This window comes from Pseudopipra pipra, chromosome 2 (assembly GCF_036250125.1).
Source record: "Pseudopipra pipra isolate bDixPip1 chromosome 2, bDixPip1.hap1, whole genome shotgun sequence".
Taxonomy (NCBI): domain Eukaryota; kingdom Metazoa; phylum Chordata; class Aves; order Passeriformes; family Pipridae; genus Pseudopipra; species Pseudopipra pipra.
In genome coordinates, this window is record NC_087550.1 from 8,195,671 (window position 1) to 8,221,874 (window position 26,204).

The 26,204-nt window shown below is 45.4% G+C and overlaps 1 protein-coding gene across 3 annotated transcripts in view; it reads left to right on the top strand.

Annotated features, from left to right (window-relative positions):
- HUNK (hormonally up-regulated Neu-associated kinase) overlaps positions 1–26,204 on the top strand; it is a 46,453-nt gene that overhangs the window by 16,071 nt on the left and 4,178 nt on the right. For 2 of the 3 annotated variants that reach the window (XM_064643915.1, XM_064643914.1), the window contains exons 2-9: positions 1,287–1,579; positions 7,950–8,005; positions 12,152–12,287; positions 12,522–12,649; positions 16,466–16,601; positions 20,223–20,391; positions 21,159–21,242; positions 25,337–25,517. In XM_064643915.1, the coding sequence (XP_064499985.1) occupies positions 1,287–1,579; positions 7,950–8,005; positions 12,152–12,287; positions 12,522–12,649; positions 16,466–16,601; positions 20,223–20,391; positions 21,159–21,242; positions 25,337–25,517 (1,183 nt within the window). The remainder of the gene's footprint in view (positions 1–1,286; positions 1,580–7,949; positions 8,006–12,151; positions 12,288–12,521; positions 12,650–16,465; positions 16,602–20,222; positions 20,392–21,158; positions 21,243–25,336; positions 25,518–26,204) is intronic. The other variant, XM_064643916.1, reaches the window with a different exon arrangement.

The window sequence follows — 26,204 nt, forward strand, 5'->3', positions numbered from 1 at the left end:
GTGCAAGCTGGAGATAAAACTCAAGCCCCAGAGGCTTCTCTCTAAGTTGAGGGTAAATAAAACTGAAGTTTTCCCCATATTTGTTATTCCTCCTCATTGTAGGACTGCTAAGGTAATGCAGGAACTCCTCCAAGGCCAAATCCAGGCAGACAGCAAAGATCTGGGTGCAGCATCTTTGTGCCTCCCTCTGAGGAGGCAGATGTGGCATTTTCTGTTTGTTTTATTGGACCTGTACCCGTGCAAACAAGACTCCTTCACATCATGTAAAAATCAGTATCCTGCAGGAATACCAGGCAGTGTTTCCCCTCTCTCATCCTGATGAACAGACAGCTGTCACTTGGGTGACAACAGGCAGAGCTCCGAGGAAATGAGGAGCCCAGGAGGAGGATTTTGTCGTGCCTTTTGTTGCTGAGCCTGGCAAAAGCTGTTCAGGGTTTTTTTCTGGTGCAAATGACCTGGAAGATGACCTGCAGCACGCAATTGAAATAAGAAATCTCGATGAATAAATATCTATCTATAAACACCTTCCACTGGACCAGGTTGCTCCAACCTGCCCTTGGACACTACCAGGGATGGGGCAGCCACAGCTTCTCTGGGCAACCTGTGCCAGGGCCTCCCCACCCTCACAGGGAAGAGTTTCTTCCTAATCTCTAATTTGAATTTACACTCTCAGTCTGAAGCCATTCCCCCTTGCTCTTGTCCAAAGTCCCTCTCCAGCTCTCTTGAGAGAGAGAGAGAGAAAAAGAGGGAAAAAGAAATGTGCCATGAGAGTGGTTACCAAAATTATTTTGTTTTTCATAGTATGTTTTTCTCCTGCTTAATCATGCAAAGCTAATGCTTGACTATAGTCTAAGAAAATTGTCATGGAAGCACATCATCTCAAGTTGCATATTCAAAGCCAGGAGAAGCTAAAAATGGCACTTAAAACCTGTAAACACCAGCCTGGAGGCTTTCTGAGTAAACAGCTAAAAGAAATGCCTAGTGTTTGGTGTGCAAAGTGCTTGTGTGTAGATAGTGGGATTGTTTCCTCTGCTTTGTTACTTGTTTCCTTGCTGTGATTTTTGACTGTCGTTGCACAAGGAAATAAAGAAAGGTCTGGTCAGTGGGGTTGGAAAAACATCTCTCTCTCTGACCTGTGCAGTTGTGCTTGAAACCGTGGTGTGTCAGCCGAGATGGACATCCTTTAAATTTCATTATTTATACATACATACATACAAGGTTAAAGCAATAAATCACCCATGAGACTGCTAACAGCCCCCCCCACCCCCTGTTTTTTTTTCCCTTAGGTGGCAGTGAAAGTCATTGACAAGAAAAGAGCCAAAAAGGACACCTATGTCACCAAGAACCTGCGACGGGAAGGGCAGATCCAGCAGATGATCCGCCACCCAAACATTGCTCAGCTGCTGGATATCCTGGAGACCGAAAACAGCTACTACCTTGTCATGGAGCTGTGCCCTGGGGGCAACTTGATGCACAAGATCTACGAGAAGAAGAGGCTCGAGGAGCACGAGGCGCGCAAATACATCCGGCAGCTCATCCTGGCGGTGGAACATCTCCACCGGGCAGGGGTGGTCCACAGGTAACCCTAAAGACCCTCCCTGGTGAAGTTTATATCAGGGAGCGGTATTTTGGCCTTTTTTTTGTGTGTTGTAAGGAGGCTTCCTCATGCAAACGTATTCCTGAGAGCTTTTTGGCTGCTCTTCACGGGGTTATTTAGATGCTTGTGTTTTAGACACGGGAAGGTATCTGCAGAAAGCACCTTAGCAAGTGTGTGGCTTCAGGTGGGCACACAGGAGACCTGCTGACTCCATGTCCAGGAGATGATCCTTGTGGGTCCCTTCCAGCTCAGGATATTCTGTGGTTCTGTGTCCATAGAGATAACCTGTGCATCCCAAAAGTAAAGGCCCTTTCCCTGCAAGCACTTGTTTTGCCTCTTCAAAGCTCTGGACCAGCGTGAGCTGGTGAATCATTTTGCTGTTTCTTTGAGAAGGTGGTTGTGGCTGTTGTTTTCCTGATGGAAATACAGCGGTGTGGGGAGTTGGAAGATCATCTGGGCTCCAGGAGAAACAGGACTCATCCAAGAGGAGCCTGTGGAGGGCTGATGAATCAGGAGTAGCTGCCTCTGAAGTTCCTGAGCAAGCAGCAAGTGGAAGAGGCTGGGAGAGTGCAGGTGCAGGTATCACACGTGGTGCCTTTCTCCACTTAGTGCTCTTGGCTGCTATGGAGACAGGAGGGTGGTGGGCTGGATGGACCTTTGGTCCGAGCCGGTATATCTCCTCTCCTGTTCTTAGGTGTATTTATAGGGCACTGTGCTAAGAAGGAGGCTCTGCTTTCTAAATTTGGGCCAGCTGGTGTTAAGTCTGGACTCCCACACAGTTCCCATATGATGCTGAGCAAGTTGTGTAGGCCCCATCCTCTTAGGTTATGTAGGCAGGTTGTAGGAGCCAGACATCTGAATGCTTTTGAGGATCTGGGTCTTCATTTCCTTGGCTTTGCTGGCTGTGTGGAGGATGGAGGGCTGTGCCCAGGGCCACTGTGCAGGCAGGTCCTCCAGCTGTGCCCAGCTGTGTGCTGAGCTGTGCAGCGTGGGTGCATCTGGCTTGGTGGAACTCCACGTGCTCTGAAACCTGCTTTTTTTTGTCTGGAGTCTTTGTCTATATTCCCTGTGATCCATCAGGGATAAAGTGCTATGTGCACATGTGAGCCCAGGAGTGCTGAGGTCTTATCTCGAGCTAAATTTCAGGTACCACTGTAATATAAATATTTGAGCAGCCACCAGGTCCATTCTGCAGGTTGTCTACGAGCCACAAAACTGCTGATCTCTTTAAATTATTAACCCCACAGTTTGGGGCATGGACAAGGAAAGAAGTCTGTTTATTGCTTTAAGGGATCAATTGCTATCTGGTATTGAGAGAGAGAGATGAAGGAAACGAAGTTTCTGAGATGAGCAGAGGAAAACACGTCAGGAGCAGATGAACATGTTCAGCTTTTAACAGCAGGACTGAGTTCAGCAGCAGCAGTTCCTCTCCCTGAAAAATTTGTAGTGGCCAAGGCACTTAAAGGGGGTTGGTAGGCTTGGCTTTGATTCTCTTTCAGAGAGGATTCAAACCCACATTTTGTACAAAAATAGCTTGTTCCCTAAGTACAGGCTGGAATCAACAGGCTGCTGTGGTGGGAAGGAAGGCAAGGCTTTGGGGCCCGAGGAGCCCGAGTTCCCACGTGGATGCTGCAGGTTTGGCCCTCACCCCTTCCCTCCCTGCTGTCTCTGAACATCAGCACAGCTCCCAGACCCTGGAGGGTGAGGGATATGAGTGAGCAGGGGGAGGAAGCAGCTCTGAGAGCTCTGCCATGCTCTGCTGTGTCTGGCAGCTGAGCTCTGCCCGCCCAGCCCTGTGGCGTTGAATTAATCTTGCCCCAAAGGCAGCCGCTCCATCCACTCTGGTTCTCAGCTCACAGCACAGAGCTGCTTCTTGGGAGCCTTCCACACGGTGAATGAGCAGGTCTAATTCTGCCTAAACTGATAAAATTTGACAGAATCACAGGCAACGTATCTGCAAGTATTTTCTCTGGCTTAACCCATTCGATGTCTTGACCTGTTCTGCAAACCAAGTGTGTAGAGCAGTGTAGGGACGCAGGAAAAGCTCTGGTGGCATGATCCAGATTTATTCTTCTGGCTCTCTGCGGGCAAGAGAGGGAGAAAGAATAATAATTACGCCAGGAGTTGTCCTTCAGTATCTCAGGCTTCCGACTGTGGCAGCTCTAAAAACAAACCACTCAACCGGCTACTGAAGAGTGTGGGGGGGAAAAACAGTGATTCATTCTGTCCCTGGATGAAATGGCAGTGTTGTTGTTGATATTTTTAAAGCAGGTAAAAATACCAACACTTTCATGTGCTTGGTGATCTGTGGGTGTTTGCATTCGCTGCGTGGGGAACAAACCTGGGCCAGAACTTGAGGCTGGTGTTTGTCTCTCCATATGATTTCACCATTCACATTTTCACACTGAAAAGTGTTCCCTGGCTGTTTTGTTGCAAAAAAGTCATTAGGTTTGTCTGCATGATTCAGGGAATAATAGAGACGACTTACCATGTTCTATAACTTAGGATGGAAAAAACACCCAGATGAAATAAGTTGCATATAATTTGCTTACATTATTCCATGAATATTACTCAGAAAGCTTCATGGCTTGCAGTCTTGGCATGGCAGAAAAGCACTCTGGTCTTTGGACAAGTCCAGGGATCCAGAATTCAATGGAAATGCTTCTGTTAAGAGGCACTGATGTGCGAAAAGCCTAAAATTAAAGAACTTTAGGAAACCTCATTTTATTTAGACATGTAAAAGTACCTCCCAACTCATGTTTGGCCATACAGATGTGTTTAAAATTATAAATATTCATGTGCTAAGATGGATGAAGAAGTTCCTGAGTGCAGAAGCTGCATCTTTGGTGAGGGCTGTCCAGGGCTGAGAACTCCTTGGCTGCTTGCTGAAAGCAAAATGCCACAAGTCTATATATAATTTCATGTAATCATTTGTGTTTCGTTCCCTCTATCAGGAGGGTTGGCTGGTTGCTAAAAATATACTTGCAACAAGCTCAGCTGTGAATCAGGTAGGAATATTTATCTTTCCCTCTGACAGAGGAAAACAAACCCAAATGGCAGGATCTGGTAAAGCTTTCTCTTGGCAGAGGGTGTTTACACAGCCCTTCACGCTGTCAAAAAGCAGGATGAACAATAAGCCCTTAGGGAGCATAAGGACAGCAGAGAAAACGAAGTGAAAGCCTTGGTGCTTGCCATTGCATCCCACAGGAAATTCTCAACAACCCTTTTAAAGTCACTTTAACAAAACTCAGTCCCATTCAGTGCAATTACTGTCAGGATGTCAAAGAAAGGAATTTAACGATTTATTGGTGCCAAAGATAGCTTTCTGTGTTCCCCCTTTTTTCTGTCCTCCTGGCAGCATATTTGTACCTTCCACTGCCATTTGGTGATTAAAAGCAGATCAGGAGCTTGGAAGACACAAAAAAGGCCCTGAGGTTTTGAGCAGAGTAAGGTGATGCCATACAATCCAGATGCTCAGGGTGGCACAGGATTCCTGCTCTGGTACCTGCTCCTTTGACATGTTGGCTTTGATAACTTCCATCCTATTAATTTTAAGTGCCAGATGCTGATGCAATATTTATGACAGATCCTGCACCACAGAACAGACTCTTCTTTTGAAGTGCAGAGCTGGTTTCTCTTTCTATTTTATGTCAGATTTCAAAATTACCTTGGGGCATTCTCTTGGAGTGCTCTGATGTAAACAAACTAAACATCATTTTAGTGAAGACAATAGACTGAATCCCTCTTTTACAGAGGCAGACACATGGAATTCAGGGATGTTACTGACATAAGAATCAGGTTCAATAACTGGTATTTTGATAACAAACCCTTTGAAATGTATATTGACATATAAATGTGATGATGAACCCAAATCTTACCTCTGCTCCTGCACAGGGCTGCAGAATGGGCTTGTGGGTTGGTAGTTAAGGAGTGATTTTTTTTTTTTGTGTGGTGCTGTTGTGATTAAAAATAAGATGCAGGAGACAGCAGCCAACAACTTCTGCTTTGCAGCTGCTTGCTGGTAAAACCTTCCTTCTCATCCTTCCTCCCCCAGACAAGAAATAAAGTGTGAAATGTAAAACTTCCATTTGCAGCCTGCTGCCTGCCATGGCATGGAATATAAACTGCTTTTGGGAGTACACTTGTGTTCCTCACTGCAGGCACTGACTGGAGTTGAGGTTTCCAAAGTGGTCTGAGAAGCTCTAAGCAAAGCCAGGGATGAATCAGCCCCATCAACAAACTCCCAAATGAACTTATCCCATAAAGATGGTGTATTTTCAGACCCAGGGAATGTTACCTCTTTGCTGCCAGCTTCACAGGCTGCAAAGGCATAAATATCTGCTGATTCTCCACACTGTGGGAACGCCTTGAGTGTCTTCATTATTCCTAGATTTCACTAACTTGTGCCATAGTGAGACATTCTCAGCATCATGGAACTAACCCCTCAGGAAAAGGTAACATTTTTTTGGTCCTTTCATATTTAATTACTGAGGGTATTTTTAAGTTTTTCAGCAATGAATGCTGAAAGTTTGCTTAAGGGGGAAAACAAATAAATAATCCTTTAGTCCTGTTTTTTTTTTGAGGAGCTGTGGCAGCAAGGAACAAGATCAGATTTACTTCAAGGAGGGAACTTGAAAGTGTCCAGAGTTGCTGCTTTGTTTGGAAGTTAACATGATCTCACTGCAATGGACAAAGTCCCAAAAGTGGAGCCCTGAATTTCAGGCCCTGTATTACAAAGGGTTTAGAAAATAAAAGCAAACTAAGACAGCCAATGAAGGGTCTGGAGCACAAGTCTTATGAGCAACTCAGATAAGCCTCTCTTTGTAAAAGATAAATAACATTTTCTCTTTAGATTGTATCAAGGAGTAAAAGCCTCCTGTCCTGGCTCCCGATGTCACTCCAAAAAACAGTGCTTTCATATTGGGATTGACAAAAAATGTGGGGCATATGGACTATTAGATCAGTTACCACTCACTGGCAAATCCGCTGAGAATAGACAGATGGGTAAACATCTTTAACCAGGGCTGGCTGCACTCTATACCAGGCTGATATTTACATTGCTATTTTTTCCTCTAATAGCTTTAAAATGCCCTGTAATATTTACCTTTTTTTTTCATATTTTTAACCTTGAATGCTTTTTTGAATATCTTGTCTTGTGTTCCTGGCTAGTCGTCCTGTCTCTCAGTTGTTACTCTGATTGCCTGCATGTCTTTTCTCCTCAACTTACAGCTTTCATCTTTCCATTCCCTTGCCTTTAAAGTCTTCTTGGCTGATGTTTAATATACTCAGAGCTTCCAAATGGTCTTTCTCCTTGCTTGTGTGACCCAAAGCTCCACGTGCTTCTCTTGATTTCAGTTCTAAGTTTGGAGAAGGTCCTTGTGATCACGCTGGTTAAGTGAGTGTCATCCTACCTGCAAGTCCTCTTCTGCCTCAGTTTTATTTGAAACACAGCATGAGCATGAAATGCAGTGGAGAGGAGCAGTTCAGGAAAGGCTTGGAGTAGGTCATGGCTATTTTTCTTTCCTTCACAGATCCCTCCTTGTGGAAGCACTTAGCTGGGCTTGGTTGGTTTACTTGTCTTATTTTATTAAGCCTTATATCTTCATCTGGAGTACAGGCATCCTTCATCACTCCCTTTGCCTCACAGAGGCAAAATACCATGGATGTCACTGACTTCCCATCATTACAGCTGATGGCTTTATCATCCAGGTTTTTCCGGAGTGTGCCAGGAGAAGCATCACTGCTGTGGATATCCCAGAAATATTTCATGTCTGGAAGGGGGGAAAAACTCTTGTGACGGAGATATAGACTCTGTTTTTACCAGTACCATGTGCTGACCACCCCTGTGAAGAGTTTGGATGATTCACCCTCAGAGCAGGCTGATTCTTCTCTCCCATGTAAGCAACAGCAAGGGACAGACATTTGACCCCTCACATCCCTGCAGGGGAAGGTTCATTCCTTCCAGTGGCCTTTGGTTGTGAAGAGCAAGGAGAAAGTGACCTCCCATTCCAAAAACACGTGTTTGAAATGTTTCCAGTTTGTGAGGTTTCTGCAAACTTTCTCAGTCTGTGAGAAATCTGAAGAGCCTGCTTAATTGCAGGATGTACTGACAAATGTTTCTAAATGTTTCTAAAGTTGTTTTTGTGCCTGAAGAATAGGTGTGAAGCCGTGTGTGAAAGCTCTGTTAATTCTGGAGAGAGTGCACGGGGCTTTCTGCTTTGAATGTGGAACTGTGTGTGCTGGTTTCATTATGCAAGTTATTATACATGAGCCTTGTAAATACACTGATGAGAGCGAGGGAAAGCTGCTTCATTATTTTGGAGACTCACTCAAAATATTTTCTTTCTTTCAGAGACTTGAAGATAGAAAATCTGTTGCTGGATGAAGACAACAATATCAAGCTCATTGGTATGAAACCACTTTGGCAATTCCAGTAATTAAAATTGTTAGTTTTATAAAGAGAGGTTTTTTTGAGACTTCATAATCCTCCATGTGACAATTGCTAATGTTGCTGCAGAGAGGAGCTGGGAGAGTATAGATAGCAATCAAGCTGTTCCTGACAGCATCTCCTGAAAAAAAATGATCCAAATAATTCAGCTTTAACTGGGTATGGGCATAATCTTGCATCTTTAAACCACAGCTTTCATATTCAGTTTGGGAACTTTGTAGAGAATTCAAGAATTGACACCACAGAAGTAATTTATTTTATTATCCTGATCATTTCATATTTGCTAAGGCTGGATCCTGCCCCCATATGCATATGCTTCCTCTGAAGTCAGTGGGAGTTGAGCACATTTTTAGCAGCTGGCAAAATTCGGTCCTATATTTATATTTGTTAAATTTGCTTCCAGCACCCAGTGCAAAATTGGTTTGGAGGGCTGTTAAAAAATAAAAAAGATCAGCGATAGAGTCTTGGTTTGTGTTTAGGTATCAGCTGTACGTGGGGCTCGATTCATTCAAGCTGTGCAGACATTTTAGATTAATCATTGGTGGGTACAGTCTCTCACTGCCTTGCATAACTCCCATTAATGTTAATGTGGGCATTGAAAAGAAAATCTTCCCTTCATAAAATAAGCGCCCAACATCTGTTTATATTTATTTCCATGCCTACACTTTTGCCTGCAGCAAAGTCTGTGGCTGCAGACTTCAAAACTCAACCCACTTCCTTCAAAAGGTTTCGTGGACTGAAAAGTGATGAAAAACACTTGGCATTCGGGTCAAGTGGACATCTCCAGACAAACGAGAGGAGGATGGTTGATGAAATCTGAAATATTCAAATTTTACTGGGAGAATTCGGTTTTTGAAAATGCTGCTCTGACTTTCAGTGATTATCCTGTAGCAAATCAGCCGAATCTGAGAAAATAACAGCAGAGAGAACTCTGCATTACCTCAGCCATGGGTCAAGAGGAGACTGAGATGTTGCCATGAATCATTCACCAGTAATGGTGGATACCACCCATTATCTTGATTTAGCAGATAAGTGAGACCAGATGGCTTGCAACCGTGCTGTGTGAGCATCTGATGGATATAAAGAACTTCTGCAGCTTCCCTGTTATTGGGTGTTTGGTTACACAACAATATGTGAACTTGACATCCAGAGCAAGACCTAATCAGATGATACGTGCACAATTAAAACTCCTGTGCCAAAAAGAATGTACTTCACAACTGTTCCTGCAGTTTCATTGGCTTTGGTTGCATGGAAAGGTCTCCCTGCAGTGGGTGGTGTGGGAAGAATAGAGAAAAGAGACAGTTTGATCTTCTGTGGCCTCGCTGGAGTTGAAATAGATTGTCCTCAGGTCTGCAGCCTGATGTTTTTAAGCAAAGCAGATTGCACACAGTATGTATTTTAAAACAAAGCAATTAAATCCCACCATCCAACTGGGTATGTTGTAGCAAAACAAAGGTAGTAGTAAATCTGCTGTAAGTAAAACCAGATTTAACACCGCAGCCAGCTCGTGCTGTATCTCACCAGCAACGCTGGTTCTTGTAATAGCTGCAAAATGAAGAAAACCCACTATAAAGAGAGAAGAAAAGGTGAAATGAAGGTTTGAAAGGTGCCAGGGGATGACATTCAAAGTCCCTGCTTTTTCATGCGTTTCAGTGGGAACTGAATGCCTCGAGTCCCTTTCTTCACCCAGCTGCTCAATGGCACCTGGATTTTGTTACTCTTTTTAGCTGTATGACAAGGTGGTTTACGATGTGCTCTTACATATTCTTCTTAGAAAAGTTCCCTTTAAGAGGACTAATTCTTAGCAGTCTGTTAATCAGACTGAAGAACATCAGGACTGGGAATGTTGGAAATGATTCACTTCTCTTCATGTCCCACCCCGTGCTGTGAAAAGCCACTCGCAGGCCACGCGAAGTCCTTGGTGTCCTGCTGGGGCACCTGTGACACTCAGCTCTGCTGGTCCAGCTTGTCGAGGAGCTTCTGTCTAACAGCTCTTTCCCTGTTCTGGCTGCCATAGCTCCAGAGATGGCTGTATATCCATGGATTACTGCTGATTTCCTGGAGGCGTTGCAGAGGAGTCGTGCGACATGATACTCCGATAGCACGAACAGTGGGGGCGGGGGAGTTTCCATGTCATAATATTTACCTTGGAAAACCAAGGGTGGCCTTTGATCTGAATTCTGTAATTAGATGGGCTTATTGAAAGGAAGCCCAAGGCAGAGGCAGGAATGGCAGTGGAATTACCAACGCTGGTGGTCACACCGTCCTTACCAAGCTCAGCAGCGCATCCTCAATAAAAACCACACTGTGCTCACGATGTGCTGCCACAGTGTTAATAACAATATTCTCATTTCCAGGGCTATGGAATCCCTGTCCTCAAGATACATTTGTTTGCACACATTCTACATTTCAGCAGGCACTAGGGGGAAAAAAAAGGTATGGCAGCTCAGATGAATGAGCTGTAGGGAGTGAATAAGATGTTTATAATTGAAGAGAAGGTGTTTATAACAGAAGAGAATGAAAACTTCCACTGCCACTGATGAAGAGATGCTGATTTACACCATTTCAGAATGCAGCCCTTATGTACTTTGATTGCAAGACATTATAGTATAGAGAAGTAATTTGGAGGGAGTATGACACTCTAGGGTAAAGACCAGCAATGGTGCTGTGTGGAGATATCATTTCTAGGAGTCTTTAAATGTATTTTACAGTTGACATAACTCATCTCGGGCCACAGCTAATGAATATGTTAATTAAGTTAATGGAGCCTCGGTAGTATTTGTAAAAGCCCCAGGGATAATACATATCTAACAGGGATGATTAAGCAGTGTCCAGGGACAATTGTTTTCCATCAGAGGCAAGGAAATTGTCTTGATTCCCCCTTCAGTGTTGACAGTGTTTTCCAGGAAAGCCCCCTTGAGCCTCTTTACATGTGAAATATGGTGATTCCTGTGTTCCCTGTGCTTGTCTGGCTCTCAGAGATGCAGCCAGTCGAGTGGAAAGTGCTGTGCCATCATTTGGGCACTCCAGCTCACACAGGCAGCCTGATAATTGCCTTTTTTTTTTGGTAAGCATTTTTATATTTTTGCCTGGTTTTGTAAGGGAATAAGGCTTATGTGTCTGCCCTTTAATACCTTGAGGATTCCTGGCTGATTTCCCCTTCTCTGCCAGCTCTCCTAATTGCTTTCTCCCAAGCCAACCATGGCTACCCTTGGACAGGGTGGGTTTGCCCTCCCCTGGCTGCACGTTGCCACCATCCACGTCTGCCACCAGTGTGACCCTGCCTTCCTTTCCTTGCTTAGTGGTTTAATTTTTAAGATCCTTCCCTAAGCCCAGCTCAGCCTGCAGAGCAGACAAGGGGAGATTTTGGGAACACCCTTCCTGGCGCCAGCCTGGTCTTGGGCTGCCTGAGAGCACTTGGGAAGCCTCAGCCTCCTCCTGCTGAGAGGCTCCCTCTGGTCTCCAGTGCCAGCCTGTGCCAGTCCCTTGTTGTTATTGCCAGAAAAAGAGTGGCAGATACTCCCAGAAATGCAACAATTCAAGGCAGAAGTCAGAGAGGGGACAGCCAAGTCAAGACATTCCCCTTCTTACTCCAGGACCTCCCTGTTATCTCAGAGCTGGAGCGCTGCCTCTCCACCCCTTGGAGCTTGTGCACTGCCCAGAAAGTCATCCCCCCCTTGCATCTGATGGCTCATGGACACGATTTAGAGGGAATGTTGAGGGAGTCCCACTTAAACTTGGCCTCTCCATAACATCCTGCAGCGGTGTGGAAGCCACAGCAGCCCTTGGTGGCCCTCAGTGCCTGGGCCGAGCTCAGCTCTGGCTGTTGCCATCCAGTTCCCAGTGAAATGGAGTTGCTTTATGTCCGAAGTTGATGATTGTGCATATTCTAAGACTTTTTTTTATTGTTTGTGGAAATCTCTGGCTATTTAGCACCTTGTAGAAACCATTTACATGAAATTTTTGCATGTGGATGATTTTTTTTTCCCTTGGGCAGTCCATTGCTTGGCTTTTGGAAAGAAAAAATGTTCTTTCTTTTTCACTTGTGTTCTAGGGCGGTCTGACTGTGTCTGTCTTTCATAACTCTGTCTCTCTGCCTTTCACAGACTTTGGATTGAGCAACTGTGCAGGCATCCTGGGTTATTCTGATCCCTTCAGCACCCAGTGTGGGAGCCCAGCATATGCAGCCCCTGAACTTCTGGCAAGGAAGAAATACGGGCCCAAAATAGACGTTTGGTCCATGTGAGTTACTTCTCTACTTTATAATTGTCACTGCAGCGAGCAGGGACACCTTCAACTCCATCAGGGTGCTCAGAGCCCCATCCAACCTCACCTCGAGCGTTTCCAGAGGTGGGGCATCAATAACGTAATAGTGTCAGGCCTTAAAGATGAAGTACAGTCTCTAAACACTAAGAATAAGGTTTTTTTCGTTGTTCCTGATCACTTTGGTTTCCTTTTCTCCCTGTTTTCTCCTAGTGGGGTGAACATGTATGCCATGTTGACTGGAACGCTGCCCTTTACCGTGGAGCCGTTCAGCTTGAGAGCCTTATACCAGAAGATGGTGGACAAAGAGATGAACCCTTTTCCCACCCAGCTCTCTTCAGGTAATCAAAGGAGTGTGTGGGACCTGGTCAGATCCAGCTGGTCAGAGACATTGCATGGAATGATCGTGGCTCCTGCTGCCAGTGTGTTATGCCAATTGGGAAAAACACTTCCTTTCATTTTAACCTCCGAAAGAAGTGCAGGAGTTGCTGTAGCAGAACTCATTTTGCTCTGACTTCTGTATGTCAGCTGAAGAAACACCGAGTTGTGCTGAGTGTGAGAGAAGGGACAAACCTGTGGAATTGTGTGAAACTCCTTTTGTAGAGTAGTCGGTCAGTTTTGCACTCTCAGATTTTAGTGTATGGATGGACAAACAGATTAATTTGGAGTAACAGATTCCTGGGCATTATTATGACTAGGTTTGAGTGATAAACTGCCTCAAATGACCTCACATTAATTATGGAGTACTGATGACATGCACTCAGAAGCTATTTTGGGACAGTGACCTGGGACAACCTTTATGTGTTCACAAAATGCAAAATTGTTGATGTATTAGTATTAGGAATATTAATTCCTGCTTCAGAGCCATGTCACTAGGCAACAGAATAATTTTTCAGCTTGTAGCAAGACCACTGTCAGCATTTGGAACGAGCTCTGTTTGGCAGTTGGGTTTTATTTTCGTGTGCCAAATTGGTGGTTCACGGAGAGCTTCTGTCTCCTTCCCTGGCAGTCTGTTTGCAAAGGACGTTCAGTAAAATGAAAAGATTGCAAGTGCAAAAAGGGCAACTGAGGAAGGAAACCATTGTTACAGGGTGTGAGAGAAAGCCCTTGGGAGTTGTGTCACGAGATGAATTCTCCAAGCACAGATTTACCTGTGGAAGAAGTGGGTAGGGAAGTGTTTTGTCACCTGGGTTTTATCCCTGCATAACCTGTTGTTCCTTGTTGACTCAGCTCCTGTATGAAGGACCCTTTTCCTGCCAGCAGTTCGTATTGTGGCATGTTGTAAAGTGGAGGGTTAACAAGTGAGCTGGGATGCTGCAGGTTTCTGTTTGGGGTTTTTGTTTGTTTGGGGTTTTCTGTTTGGTTTTGTTTGGTTGTTTTTTGTTGGTGTTGGTTTTGTTTGTTTGCTTTTTGCTGTCTGTTTGACACAGTTAGGGTGTTTGGAATTTCCACTCCGGACACTTCCCGTTAGGATTCAGTTGCACAAAATGGCTGTTTTAATGCTCTAGCACATGCTTTAAAGCCCCACTGAGTAAATTAAAAGAAAGATTACACTGACTGCTTCCTGCTGCGCTTGTCTAGATGCCAAGTCCCACATCATTTGCAAAATTACCTTTGAATTCAGGGACTTGCATGGCATAGTCAACATTTTCCAAGTTTGGCAAAAGAATTACCTCCTAGACTGAGGTAAATTATTTTACCAAAGAAAGAGCAATTACATGATGGCTGTGGAGTGTCTTTGAACCAATGGACTGTTCTCCCAGTCATTGTTTTCTTCCCATTCTCTTTTAAGTGGGACATTTCACTGACTTCACTGGGACAACTCAAGGCTGAACCACCCAGGAAAAGGCCTGTGGAAGGCAAGCAGTTGGTAGCAAAAAAGATAACATTACTTTTGGCAGGCTTCATTTTACTATTTCGTTCACCCTCCCATTTTTAATGGACATGAGATTTTCTCACCAATGCCTCTCTGTAGCATTTGTGGAGCTCACTGGACACTGGTCTCCAGGGAAAGCAGTATTTTGTTTACCCTGTGAGAACTTGGAGAGATGATGGCAAATTAATGGACTAGATTTAAGCATGTTAACCTTTCCTCACTGGGAACAAAGGTACACATCAGTTCCTGATCTGAGCCAGTGGCCTCGCACGTTCACTGACATGGCACACTCTGATTTAAGATGACATTTGTTCCTGCCACCATTAAGCTTTGGGTCAGTGGGTAGAAACTCTGCTCCTCTGCTCTATGAATTGTAGTGGTCGTTAACCTCTTGGGTTTATGGACCTTTTGCTTTAATCAGGTTTTATTTTTCCATAAAATTCATGTACAGAGAGTTTTTGCAGGAGTCTGTTTGGCTTGTTCAGTACATCGTCTTTCAATGTTTCTTTTCACAGTTACTGAACATGCAGACCCATCATGTAATAGTCAGTCTTATCACTAAGCAATAAAACACTTTTTTGTGTAAGTTAGAGTATTGGGTGACCATGAGCACCCAAAGCAACCTGTGTAGCAACAGGGGAAGTTTGGAGTTACTGTTTGATTTTTCCCACTTAGGAAACCATTTTTCATTTAAGCTTCCTCAACAACACAGCCACCTGGTTACTGATTTTAGGTGAGCAGAGGTCAGTTACTCAGGAGGTTGGTATTCACCCTGCACACATTCCTTTCCTTCCCTCTTCCATATGCTCATGTTCTTCCTTCTGGAACAGAGGAATTAAGTGGAGATGAGAAGAAAAGCTGTTGTTTATTCATGCCCGTGGTTTGGAGGAAGGATTTCATTAGGTGGGGCTTGTGGAATGACCTTGCTGCATTTTCTCCAGAGATATTTTTAGGCCATACCTGCATACCCAGTTACAACCAGGCACAGCCTCCCAGAGGGAACGAGACACTGAGCTGGTTTCACTCATGACAGGGAACATGTTTGCTCATGTTTGCTCCCTGGGGCACTAATTTCATCCCACAGCTGTGTGGCTGACCTGGGAAAGGCTTCTCTCCTCCTGGTACCATCTGACAGCTCAAATCAGCCAAATCCAGCACGGTTACTCATCTCCACCGTGTTTCCTGGGTCCAGGGAGCCTCCAGGGGGAATCTTCTCTCCAGAATTAGTTTCTCCCAGTCTGAATCTGTTATCTGTGGTGCTTCACAAGCTTCATTTAATTATCCTGCCTGTTGGCAGGGGTGGGAGTGGTGGTGAAGTAAGACATTTAAGGAGACGTCAGGTGATTTGGGGGCTGAGCATGGTGGTGATGAAGGAGGAGAGCGTTGGCTTGGGAAGGGGTGATTTGTTTTGCTCTGAGCCCATGGGATGTGTGTGGTTTCTAACACAGAGATAAGGGAACTACTGGAGCAAGAGGAGATGAAGTGGTAGAACAAGGGGTTTGTTGTTTGCTGTAATGGGGATTTCTGTACCCAGGAGGATGAGGAGGGGGCACTCCCCGGGCACACAGGGAACAGCTTCCAGCAAGTTTATGAACTTGGATGTAGACTTTTCCTGCTGCTTTTCTGCCACATTGTTGTTGTAGGAAAATAGCAGAAATGTTGAGTAGTATTCGAATGCCCCTGAAAGCTGAAGGTTCAGCACCCGAAACCAAAATGAAAATGAATTTTGCTGTACTGTTTTAATTGGGCTAAAACCTTCTGCAACTGATTGTGGGCTGGATGGAAGCCAGGAGAGAATTTCTCCTCATAATGTCAAAGGGAGCCAAATTTGCCATGTCTTCCTTCCCAGCTCTGCATCCTTTCCCTTCCCAGCTCTGCATCCTTTCCCTTCCCCTCCACTCCCCCCGGTCCATCTCCTCCTGCTTTTTAAACACGGTGATTTCTCTCTGACCTTGCTCCAGCCTCTTGCTCTCACGAGGAAATCAAGTGTTGTCTCACCTGCTCCGAAACTTCAAACGAGCTCTGAGACAAAACCCCTCTTTTTCTCCTCTCCTTTATGACTCCATAAATCATTGTGACTATAAATCAGTGTTTATTTTACTTAGTAATCCCTTATCAGTACTTCCATTTTCCCAAGGACATCAGAGCACACCGTAAGGAAAACATTGCTTTTTAGTACACTCTTGGCCAGGCTACCCACCTATAGTAACTGCACTACTGTGTAAGTCATAAAGCGGATGGCATAGCTATTGTTTGGGGTTTTTCCTTGCTTTCTTCACAGCTGCCATAAACTTCCTACGATCTCTGCTGGAGCCAGACCCTGCAAAGAGACCAAACATCCAGCAGGCCCTGGCAAATCGATGGCTCAACGAGAATTACCCCGGAAGAGCACCACCAAATGTCACCTATCCAAACAGGTACTGCCTGGAAGGGAGGAGAAAGCCTGCCAGGGTGTCTGTACATCATGTGTGTGAAAATGTGAACGGCTCTGGAGCTTCAGTTCCACTCCTGTGACACCATCCCAGTGCTTTTTCTGGGATTGCTTTTGTGACTCCATCATGAAAGTTGTTAGGATTGAGTAAGTGTTGCTTGGAATGGTCAAAAGCAATACCTTAAATTAGAAGCTGGCATACAGTGTATTATTTGCAGGATGGTCTGAGATGCAGATCATGGGATTAATTGGCTCCAGACATGGGAATGGGGATGTGTGATGGGCAGCTTCTGATCTTCTTGTAATTCAGTAAAATCTAAGCTACTTTCCCCACAGAGGCTCTGCCTATTTGTGCTATATCCATGAGGCTCTGTGGTTTAAGTGAAAAGAAAGGTCAGAGTTAAGTGATCTTGCCTTGTTGTTCATCTTGAACCTTGCTGAATACATGAGTAAATGCAAGAAGAGAACAAATCTCATGGTCAGTGAAGCATCCATCCAGGGAAAAAGAAAAAGAAGGAAAGATACTTGTGGTCCACTTTGGTGTTAGAAATAATCTTGCTTGACTTTAAACATGTGCAGAGCTGCCACATGAGCCAGCCAAGCAAGGCTCTCCTTGCAGTCAGTGCAGAGAAACAAGGGCACTCTTTACATAACGATTCATCTGCCTTCTCTTTGATTCTGCCTTAGGATGACTCTGTGCCCAGGAGACACCAGTTCCTCTCCAGTGACTGTAAATGGAGCCTCAGGCAACTCACTTGGAAATACAAGTCTGCGTTTGATCAGATAAAACCTCCTTGCTCTATCAAAGCCCTCCAACTGTGCCTCATACACAGCCCAGTACCTGCAGCAGGTCAGGCAACACTGAGGCAAAGACAGCAAATTAAAGCCTAAATTTGGTGTTTAAAATTTGATAGTGCTCCAAAATTTCTGTCCTGACTTCAGTAAGAGGAGAGTCCCTCAGTGAAGATCATAATTTCCCCACACACAGTTGTTACAAACCAGGTGTAGTGTGTGCCTGGAGGTGTGATGACTTTTATCTGAGCATGCGACCCACTGTCCTCCACCCAAAAAGGATTTGGTGTTCACCAGCCAGGCCACCTCTTTGTGTCTTTGACCTGAGGAGAATCACAGGTTTTGCACCCTCAAAGTTTGTGTTGGATGGGTGTTGAGCAGCTTGGATGCCAGAGGGCATCACCAGGGCCATCCACTGAAATGGGGAGGGCACATGTGGGGCCTGCGATGCCCAGACGTGGACAGAATGTAAAGGTGGCCCCCACAAAGAATTGTTTCATGAGGAATGAGAGCAGGCAGAGCCCTTCTCTTGACATTCCTGCTGCAAATTTAGGGGCAGTTGGGTTAATTTGCCCAGGGTGGTGTTCAGCAAAAGGAGATCTGAGTGTCTGTGGTGCATTGGACTGTGCTGAGTGTGGTACATGTGAACGTTGTGTGGTAAAGAAAGGGAAAACAAGTGTAAACTGAATGAGTCATTAAGCTAATGAAATCACTGTCATAATGAGCCCAATCAATTTAATTCTCTGTCTGTTTGAGTCTTAGCTGCAGAAAAGAGGAAAAAATACAGAAGTAAGGCTTGAATGTGCTTTCACAATTCTTTTGCATTTGTAGGTGTGTTTTCATGCCTCTGTTTTTAATTCCTGGCTTGCAGTTGTGAGGCTTTTGTGAGGTTGTGGGTCCTTTCCAGAGTTTACTTATTGGTGCAGTGAGGTGGGCAACTTCTCCCCTTCTTTCTTTCTCATTGCACTGATTTTCCCATCCATCTGTCAGAAATTAAGAGGGAAGTAGATACTCCTTCTGTCTGAACCCAGATTTCATTTGAAGCTGTAAAGGATAAAAGCCACAGAGATTCTTTTACTTCATTTTTTTGGTAATAATATTGTTTTAGTATCATTAGTTGATGCCCCAAGCTTGACCTACCTAGACTTTGTCATATTGGAGCTTTATGGGGGAAATAATCTGTAAAGTTTAAAATACTTAAATATGTGGCCTGACTCCTTTTGAGTTTGCCTCAGGAAGTACCACTGGAGTCAGCTTCGATGGAATTTCTCCAAGTTTTCCTTAGTGTGCAGATATGGGTAAGGTGTGTTGAAACTGTGTGAAAAATTCACTGCTGAATTTGCAAAGAATCAGTTCCTCTTAATCAACACAGAAGAAGCTGTGTTATGTTCTTGCACTATTCTGGGCATAACACCCATTGTTACAAAGACAGGAACGTGGTAGGAAAGGGAAGAACATGGAGATAAGGTGGAAGAACGGCAAAAACTGCATTTTCAGGAGAATATTCTCCCAGGCTTTTTATAAGCTAGCTTTTGTTAAAGAAATTCCCTGAAGACAAGCAAAAATTTCCCGTTTTGCTGAGCACTTCAAGTGGAAATTGCTTGAATTTCTTTTGCTGTACAGATGTCTCAACGTGCAATGGCCAAGATAGGTTTTGCTTTTGAACTTGAAAAAAACCCAACCCCAAGCATTTCTTTGGGGCAGAAAGACTGTTAATAAGCAAGGGGAACAAAGGGAAAGAGTTGTTTGAGATTTTCCAGACTGGGGTTTTTTTTCTGTTAAACGCTGTTTTACATCTTGTCTAAGTGCTGTAGATCAGACCCAGGCTGCTGTCTGGGCATTCCTCACAGCACAGGTGCACAGGGCAGGAGTGGGAAAGGTGGGAGTGATCCTTTGGAAGGGGGAAGGCAGCTGGCAAAAATGCCCACAGCCTAAGCTCCTCCACCGTGCCTTAGCCAGATACTAGGCTTGATATTAGGAGCAAGGAATATCCTTTAGAAACCAAGTGAAACCCAGCATTTCTTTGGAGATGGATGGGAGTTGACAGGTACATCTGGGAATCTGGCCAGCACACTTAGAGGCCTAAATAGGAGCAGTGTTCTTTGGAAAATCTGGTTTTAACTTAGACCAAGATGATGCTTTGCCATTTCCACTCCATTTCTCGCCTTGGCTGAGCCTGTTACAGACTCTGTAGAAGAGCAGATACATAAACATGGCTTGGATGCGTGCTTTTAACTGACAGGGGTATAACAGCAGTGTTACCACTCTGAGAGCTGCTGCAGTAGCCCTGCACATCCCCCTTTTCCAGCAGGAAATTCCCTCTCTTACTCAGAGCACGGATATTGTGCGACAGGTAAGGCGTGAAGCTGAATGCCAGGGGTGTTTGATTGCAAGGAGAGGGACTTTTCAGGGAGCTATCTGGGTTGGATTTGACCTCTTTTCCTTCGAAACCAGATGGATACTGTGATTCTGTGATAATCTTGATGGTCCTCACTGGTCGGGTGCAGGGTAACAAATGGCACATCCTGAGCACCACGGTGCCATTTCATACCAGGGATGGACACGGTGGGCAGAGTCCTGTTTGTTCAGCTATCACAGCTTCCTGTAGTACCAGTGGTTCCCAAAAAGCCTGTCCTTTTAATGGGAAGAGAGAGATAATCACTCCCACATCCCTGAGCCCTTCAGGCTGTGCCTGGTCCCCTCTCGAGGCTCCATCGCCTCTGAGGCTCCGTCACTGGCAGGATGGTTCCAATGCCAGGATGGTTCCAACACCAGAACGGCTCCAGCTCGGTGCTCTGCCTCTCTCCCCGTGCAGGATTCACCTGGAGGACCTCAGCCAGAGTGTGCTGCTCCACATGACTGAGAAGCTGGGCTACAAGAACAGCGATGTCATCAACACCGTGCTCTCCAACAGGGCCAGCCACACGCTCGCCATCTACTTCCTGCTCAATAAGAAGCTGGAGCGTTACCTGGCCAGCCTGAGGGTGAGCCCTGCTTCTTTCTGGTTCTCTGCACGAGTGGCTGAGCAGGGGGGAAAAAAGGCCTGAAAGTTTCCCAGCTTGCTGGGAAACCCAAAGCTTCACCCGAGTTTTGGGTTGGGTTTTTTTTCCTAATTTTGTAGCACGAAGTTAATAATTCCCCAAATTATTATTAACATTATTCCAAGTAAAAATTCCCCAGGTTGCAAAGGTAATTGCTGATAGGCTTTGTGTCTCCCTGTTTCCATAGGAGATCCCCTCCTGCAGGGCAGTTACCCTGCAGGAAGCAAACTGTTGCCATGCAGAGCCTTACGTGTCCATTGTGATTCTGTGATTGTGATGTGCTGTGTCCCTGTGTCGACATAGTTCTGTTGCTTGAGATATCAATAACACCATGTAACTTGATTCAGGAGATCAAGAGAAAGCTTAAGAGCTTATTAAGGTTTTATTTAGCTTTTAAGTGAAAACTTAGCTGAAAGTTTGATGTGATCTGACCTCCTGCTGACCTTCCTGGTCCCTGAGTGTGTCCTGGGCCTTCCAAATTAGCAACAGCTTCCTAATTTTTTATCTTTCTCATTTTTTTTCACGAGAATGTTTTCTTGATGATGCCACCAGTGGCATTTAAAATGTAGTGGACCAAAATCATCAGCTCTGTAAGTTGATGCTCCTCCACTGAATGCCAAGAGTGGATACAGTACATTAAGCAATAATTGAACATTAATTTTCTCTAATTGTCCCACATATTTTACTTTTCTGTGCTTTTCTCTCCACAGAAGGCTGAAGGCCAGGACAATGTTTTCCACAAGAACCAGCTCTACCAGATAGAAAAATACAAGGCAAATAAAGACTCCTATGAGGTAAAGCTCATCAAAGCTCGTTAAAGTGCTTTGAAAACATATTGAATTTGGGGATCCTTGGTGATTGTGATCAAGGTGATGGATTTGTGGACCTGTGGAGAAAAATAAAGACCTGTGGTCATTCCTCTGCAGGACAAATAATTCCCTCAATTCCTTTTCAAAGGAACAAATAGCAACCCCCTAGAGTAGAAGTGTAAAGGTGGCTTTGAATTTTTTTGAAGAAATTAATAGGTTTTAAGGATCTGTTCAGCAAAATAATGTGAACTTAATCATAGGGCTCCATAGTTTCATTCTGACGTGCAAGTTGCTGGTGTTATAACATCAAAACTGAGTGTTCTTGAGACTCTCCTTGAGTCTTTAGACCTTGGTGGTGTAGGGCAGAGAACTCTGGTCTCCAGCCTTTCTGCCTGTAAGTAGAGAAGGTATTTTTTATTAAACCATGGCTGGATTTTTCTTCCCTGGCTGATTCTTTGCCAAGCACTAAAATTACAAGAGTAATCTGAGCTGTGCAAGTCTTCCCTGCCAACACAAAGAGCAGCATTCTTGAGGAGTCTGCCTGCTTCAAAAGCTGCTCCTCAGCTCTGGATTGATGATCTAATTGCAGGGGCAGATTTGTGTCGTGGCTGGGTTTGTTTGTCACAAAGACTTCTTGCAAGACAAGCTGAGCTGCAAGCCATGGAAATAGCAGGGCAAAGTACTTACTCTTTTCTTACATCAATCAAAACCATCTTATTTAAAATGTATCAGTAGTGGGTAGACTCAATGAATATAATATTTCACAATGCTCTGACAGCTTATTCAAGCTGTTGCAGAGCAGCCTTTCCCTGGAAACACAAGCAGGTACCGGGATGCTGCATGGAGCATCTCGCTGCTCCCTGGGCCAGCTTCCTCCTGCTGCTGGTGCCACTTCTCTGTGCCAGGGATGGCTCTGCCAGCCATCCAGGAATGAGCTCACAGCTTCTGTGCACCGACCCTGTGCAGGGGAGGCTGCAGCAGGGCCTGCCTGGAGCCGATGTTTGAGTTCCCTAAGGATAACTGGAAACCAATGGCAGTGCTGGTATTTGGCCCCAGTTTGGTTTGTGGGCATGCTTAGGGATAAAACTCCTTCCAAAGCCTCTCCTGCACTCAGAGTTACTCCCAGGGTAGCTATTTAGAGGATGAGGGGGTGTCATGTCTTTCTTGAAATAGTCACCAGGATGTACTCACAGTGCAGACACTGCAATAATAATAACACAGTCTGTTCTCTTTCTGCATGGGCACAGCTGAGGATAGAAGTGTTCAGGGCCAGCTTGGACAGTGCTTGGAGCAACCTGGTCTAGTGGATGGTGTCCCTTCCCATGGCAGGGGGTGGCACTGGATGATCTTTAAGGTCCCTTCCAACCCGTACCAGTTATTGTACAATGTTTTCTATTGCTTCAGCTGTATTCAAGGGGATTATGTGATTCTTACTGTACCAGGACAGGTGGAGCTGCACAGGGAGGGGAATGCAGGTGCTGGGGTGCTACTGCCATTTGTATCTAAGGTAAAAACTCCCCTAGAATGCCTTCATGTGGGTGGGAACACAGCCCTGGCAGTGCCCAGCTCATGCCACTGGGATCAGTGGGTGCCACCGGCACTCAGGGGCAGGGAATTTGTAAGCTCAGGAAGTTTCATGAGCTGGAGAGAGTCCCTTTATCCCTCCCTGCCATTGCCAGAGTGGGAACAGGGAGGCATTGGTCCCCTGGCAGGCACTGCACAAGAGCAGAGCTGTGTGTTGCCATGGGAATAGCAGGGAGAGGGATGGGAGGGATGGTCAGCGGGGGCTCCAGCTGAGGACTCTTTCATCCACCTCACTCCTGGTTTGTGAAATAAGGACTTGGCCTCAGGCAGGGGCTGCCAGCAGCTGGGGCAGGCAGGGAGCATGGGGGCCTTGGTCATGCCAAGCCCCTCTTCTCCATTAGGGTTCTTTTGGGGTGCTGGTTGCTGCTGGCAGTGCCAAGGAACCAGGCTGTTGCAGGCTGGTTTCACTGGAGCGCTCAGCATGGACAGGGAGGAGGGAGGCAGGCACAAGTCTGTGTCTCTCTTTCCATCTCTCTTTTAGTGGGAGGGGTCTCAGGGGATAAGTGCCTGTCTTTCCAGAGCACCCAGGGGAGCAGGCAGGGGGTACCTGCCTCCCCCAGGGCAGCTGGGGGGCTCAGACCCAGGGAATGTGCAGTTTTTAGGAGCTTGTGTCACTGCCCTATCACCATTTCAGACATGGCCAAGGCAAACACCCTTTATCTGTCTTTCAAATCCGTTGCTGGGACTAAGGGTAGGTTTGAGGGTCGAGGTCAGGACAGGAAATAGCAGAGGATGATGTAATTCCCAACCTATCAAGTATAACGTACCGGTACAAGTCCTGCATTGTGGGGCAGCACGACATGGCCAGGCAAACTTTTGTAACTCCCCCGAATGAAATCTTCCTTCCCTTTTAAAATAGAATACTGTGTGGCACTTTGGGAGTTTGGGATTCGGTCATTTCCCCTCTCACAACCTTGGTCATTAAGGAGCAATGTTAATAGTTTTAAAAACACTTCCAAGACCATTTGCAGTGTTCATCCAGCGTGAACTAATTAACTGCTAACACCGGATATGTGAGTTTTCTTTGCTGTGGGTGCTTTAATTGTGTGGGGTGGCTGAGAAAACACACCAGCAGGGTGAAGGCCACTGACTATATTGTGGCAGGAGGTTATTCACACAGCAATATTATTATTATTAATATTAATATCATCATCATCATTGCTGTTGCTACTCCTTTATCCTCATCAGGAGTGACTGTGCAATACCTGGGCCTGATCCAACACTGTGTTGCTCCAAGCACAGCGTGGCCAGGCAGGAATAAATGCTTGGTGCCAGAGGTGTTTACAACCTCTAAAGGCACCAAAGGCATCGGGTGGATGAAGGTGTCATGCAGAGTGACAACAGTTCTGTGATGTGCTCATGGCTGTGGAGGGGTCAGCCAGCTTTAGCTTTAGCTGGCCAAAGGGAAGGGAACTGGAGGAGATAAAGGATGGAAACACATAACTGGGGGAAGGAACTTTCCTACATTTTTTAAAAAAGACTTGCACTCACAGTGACTTTTTAATAAGACGCAGCAAAACATGTTGCTTAAATGAGAATTATGACCACAGGAAAAAACCCAAACCAACCCAAACAAAAGCCCCTCTTCTTTGAGAGGGACGTCTCAAACCACACCACACTGCTCTGTCCCAGAAAGGCAAGAGATCCTTGAAGCTTTTCAGGGGTAGCAAAATAAAGCCACAAATTTGATGCCTGATTTTTTGGATGTGAAATAAGACTTTTGGCTCCCCCAGAAATCAGTGGCAGATAAGGGGTGTTGTGCTGAATCCAGTGATGGAAAGAAGAGGCAGTGAATTTTCACTGTAAAACTGTGCTTTGAAAGTTGGATTCCTCTTCAGAGTCCTACTCCCAGGTTCTGTTTTTCCTCTGTCATGACTGGAGATCAAACCTATCTAGGATATGTGCTCTTGCAGTCCCACCTTCAGCTCTTCTCCTTCATGATTAGGAGTTAGGGCTCAGGGAAGGCTTGGGCCAGGAATTTTCTCCCCCTCCATGTCTTGTGCAGTTGCAGAGATGCTGTAAAATCAAGGGCCATATTCCTCCAGATATTGTCTGGACAGAAAATAAATTATTTAAAGAGTTTAAACTTATTTAAAGCTCAGCAGCTCACTTTTTTAAATGTCAGAGGAAGTGGAATAAGGAGAAATCAAAGACCTTTTTTGGTGCTTAAATAGGGTATTTCAGATATGGAGGAGCACACACCTGTATCTGCTTCCTCCAGTGAGGACAAATGTCCTCTGAAGAGAAAACTTCCCTTTTCCTTTAATTTTCCAAAGCCGTCTTTCTCACTGCCCGGATGTCAGAGCAGATGGGAGCCATGGAATCGTGTCAGAGAAAAATGAGACGTGGAAGATTTAGTTATTCTGAGTAGTCAGGATAAGTTCCTTGTAAAAATGTGAAGTTCTTAATCCAGCTTGGGTAAGCGGAGTGCTTGTGCCTCACTGAACCTTCCCTTGAATAAACCCAGCTGTTCTTGTTTGTTTTACAACTTAAAGGACAAAAAACCCAAAGAACGAGAAAAGAAAGGGGAGATTCTTCACCATCAGCCCCCAAAGAAAACTGAGAAAAGTCCAGTTTCATATAGACAGCCTTCTTCCTGTCTTGTCTCACAGATCCAGAACACCAAGGCTCTGCTGAAGGACCGGAAAGGTGCCAAGGCCGGGGCTCCCGAGAAAGGTCGGTGGCAGAAACGCCTGTGGTTCATCCCTGTGAGCATGTTAATGAGTGTTAATGAGCGTTAATGAGCCTGTCCTGTGTGTGTTTGTGAGTAAAAATGGGCTTGCACTGCTGTCAGCTCAGGAGCTGGTGTGGGAAAGGACTGGATAATGTCATCAAACATGGAGCAAAACGTCCTGAACAGTGCTCAGCAGTCATGAGCCCTCACTTTTGCTTCTCCTCGTGTTTGACAGAGTTCCTGCAGTGCTTTAAAAAAAGCTTTCTTTTTTACACCAAATCATCTGCACTCACACTGGTGTTTTGAAAGCATCAACACCCACCCCAGATCACTGACAAACCAGAGCTGGTAGACAAGCTTCTTCCTACCAGAGAATGTGTTTTCCTCAGAGGGGGCTGAGGAGCAGCATGGGAGAATCCCTGACCCTGAGGATGTGCCAGTAGCAGTGGCATCCCTGGGAGAAGCAGTGGGCAGCAGCTGATGATGGAGAGAGGGGAAAGGCAGGTGGGACTGGGAAGCTCAGCACATTTCAGGCAGCAAAAGGAGGGGAAAAAACATGAGCAGGGAAAGGAAAAAACGTGACAGCCAGAGGAGACCATTAATCACACAGGGTGGGAGGCATGGGTGAGAGCTCCTGGCAAGAGGAGGTGGGAGAAAGGAGCAGAGGGAAAGGGGAGTGTTGGTAGTGC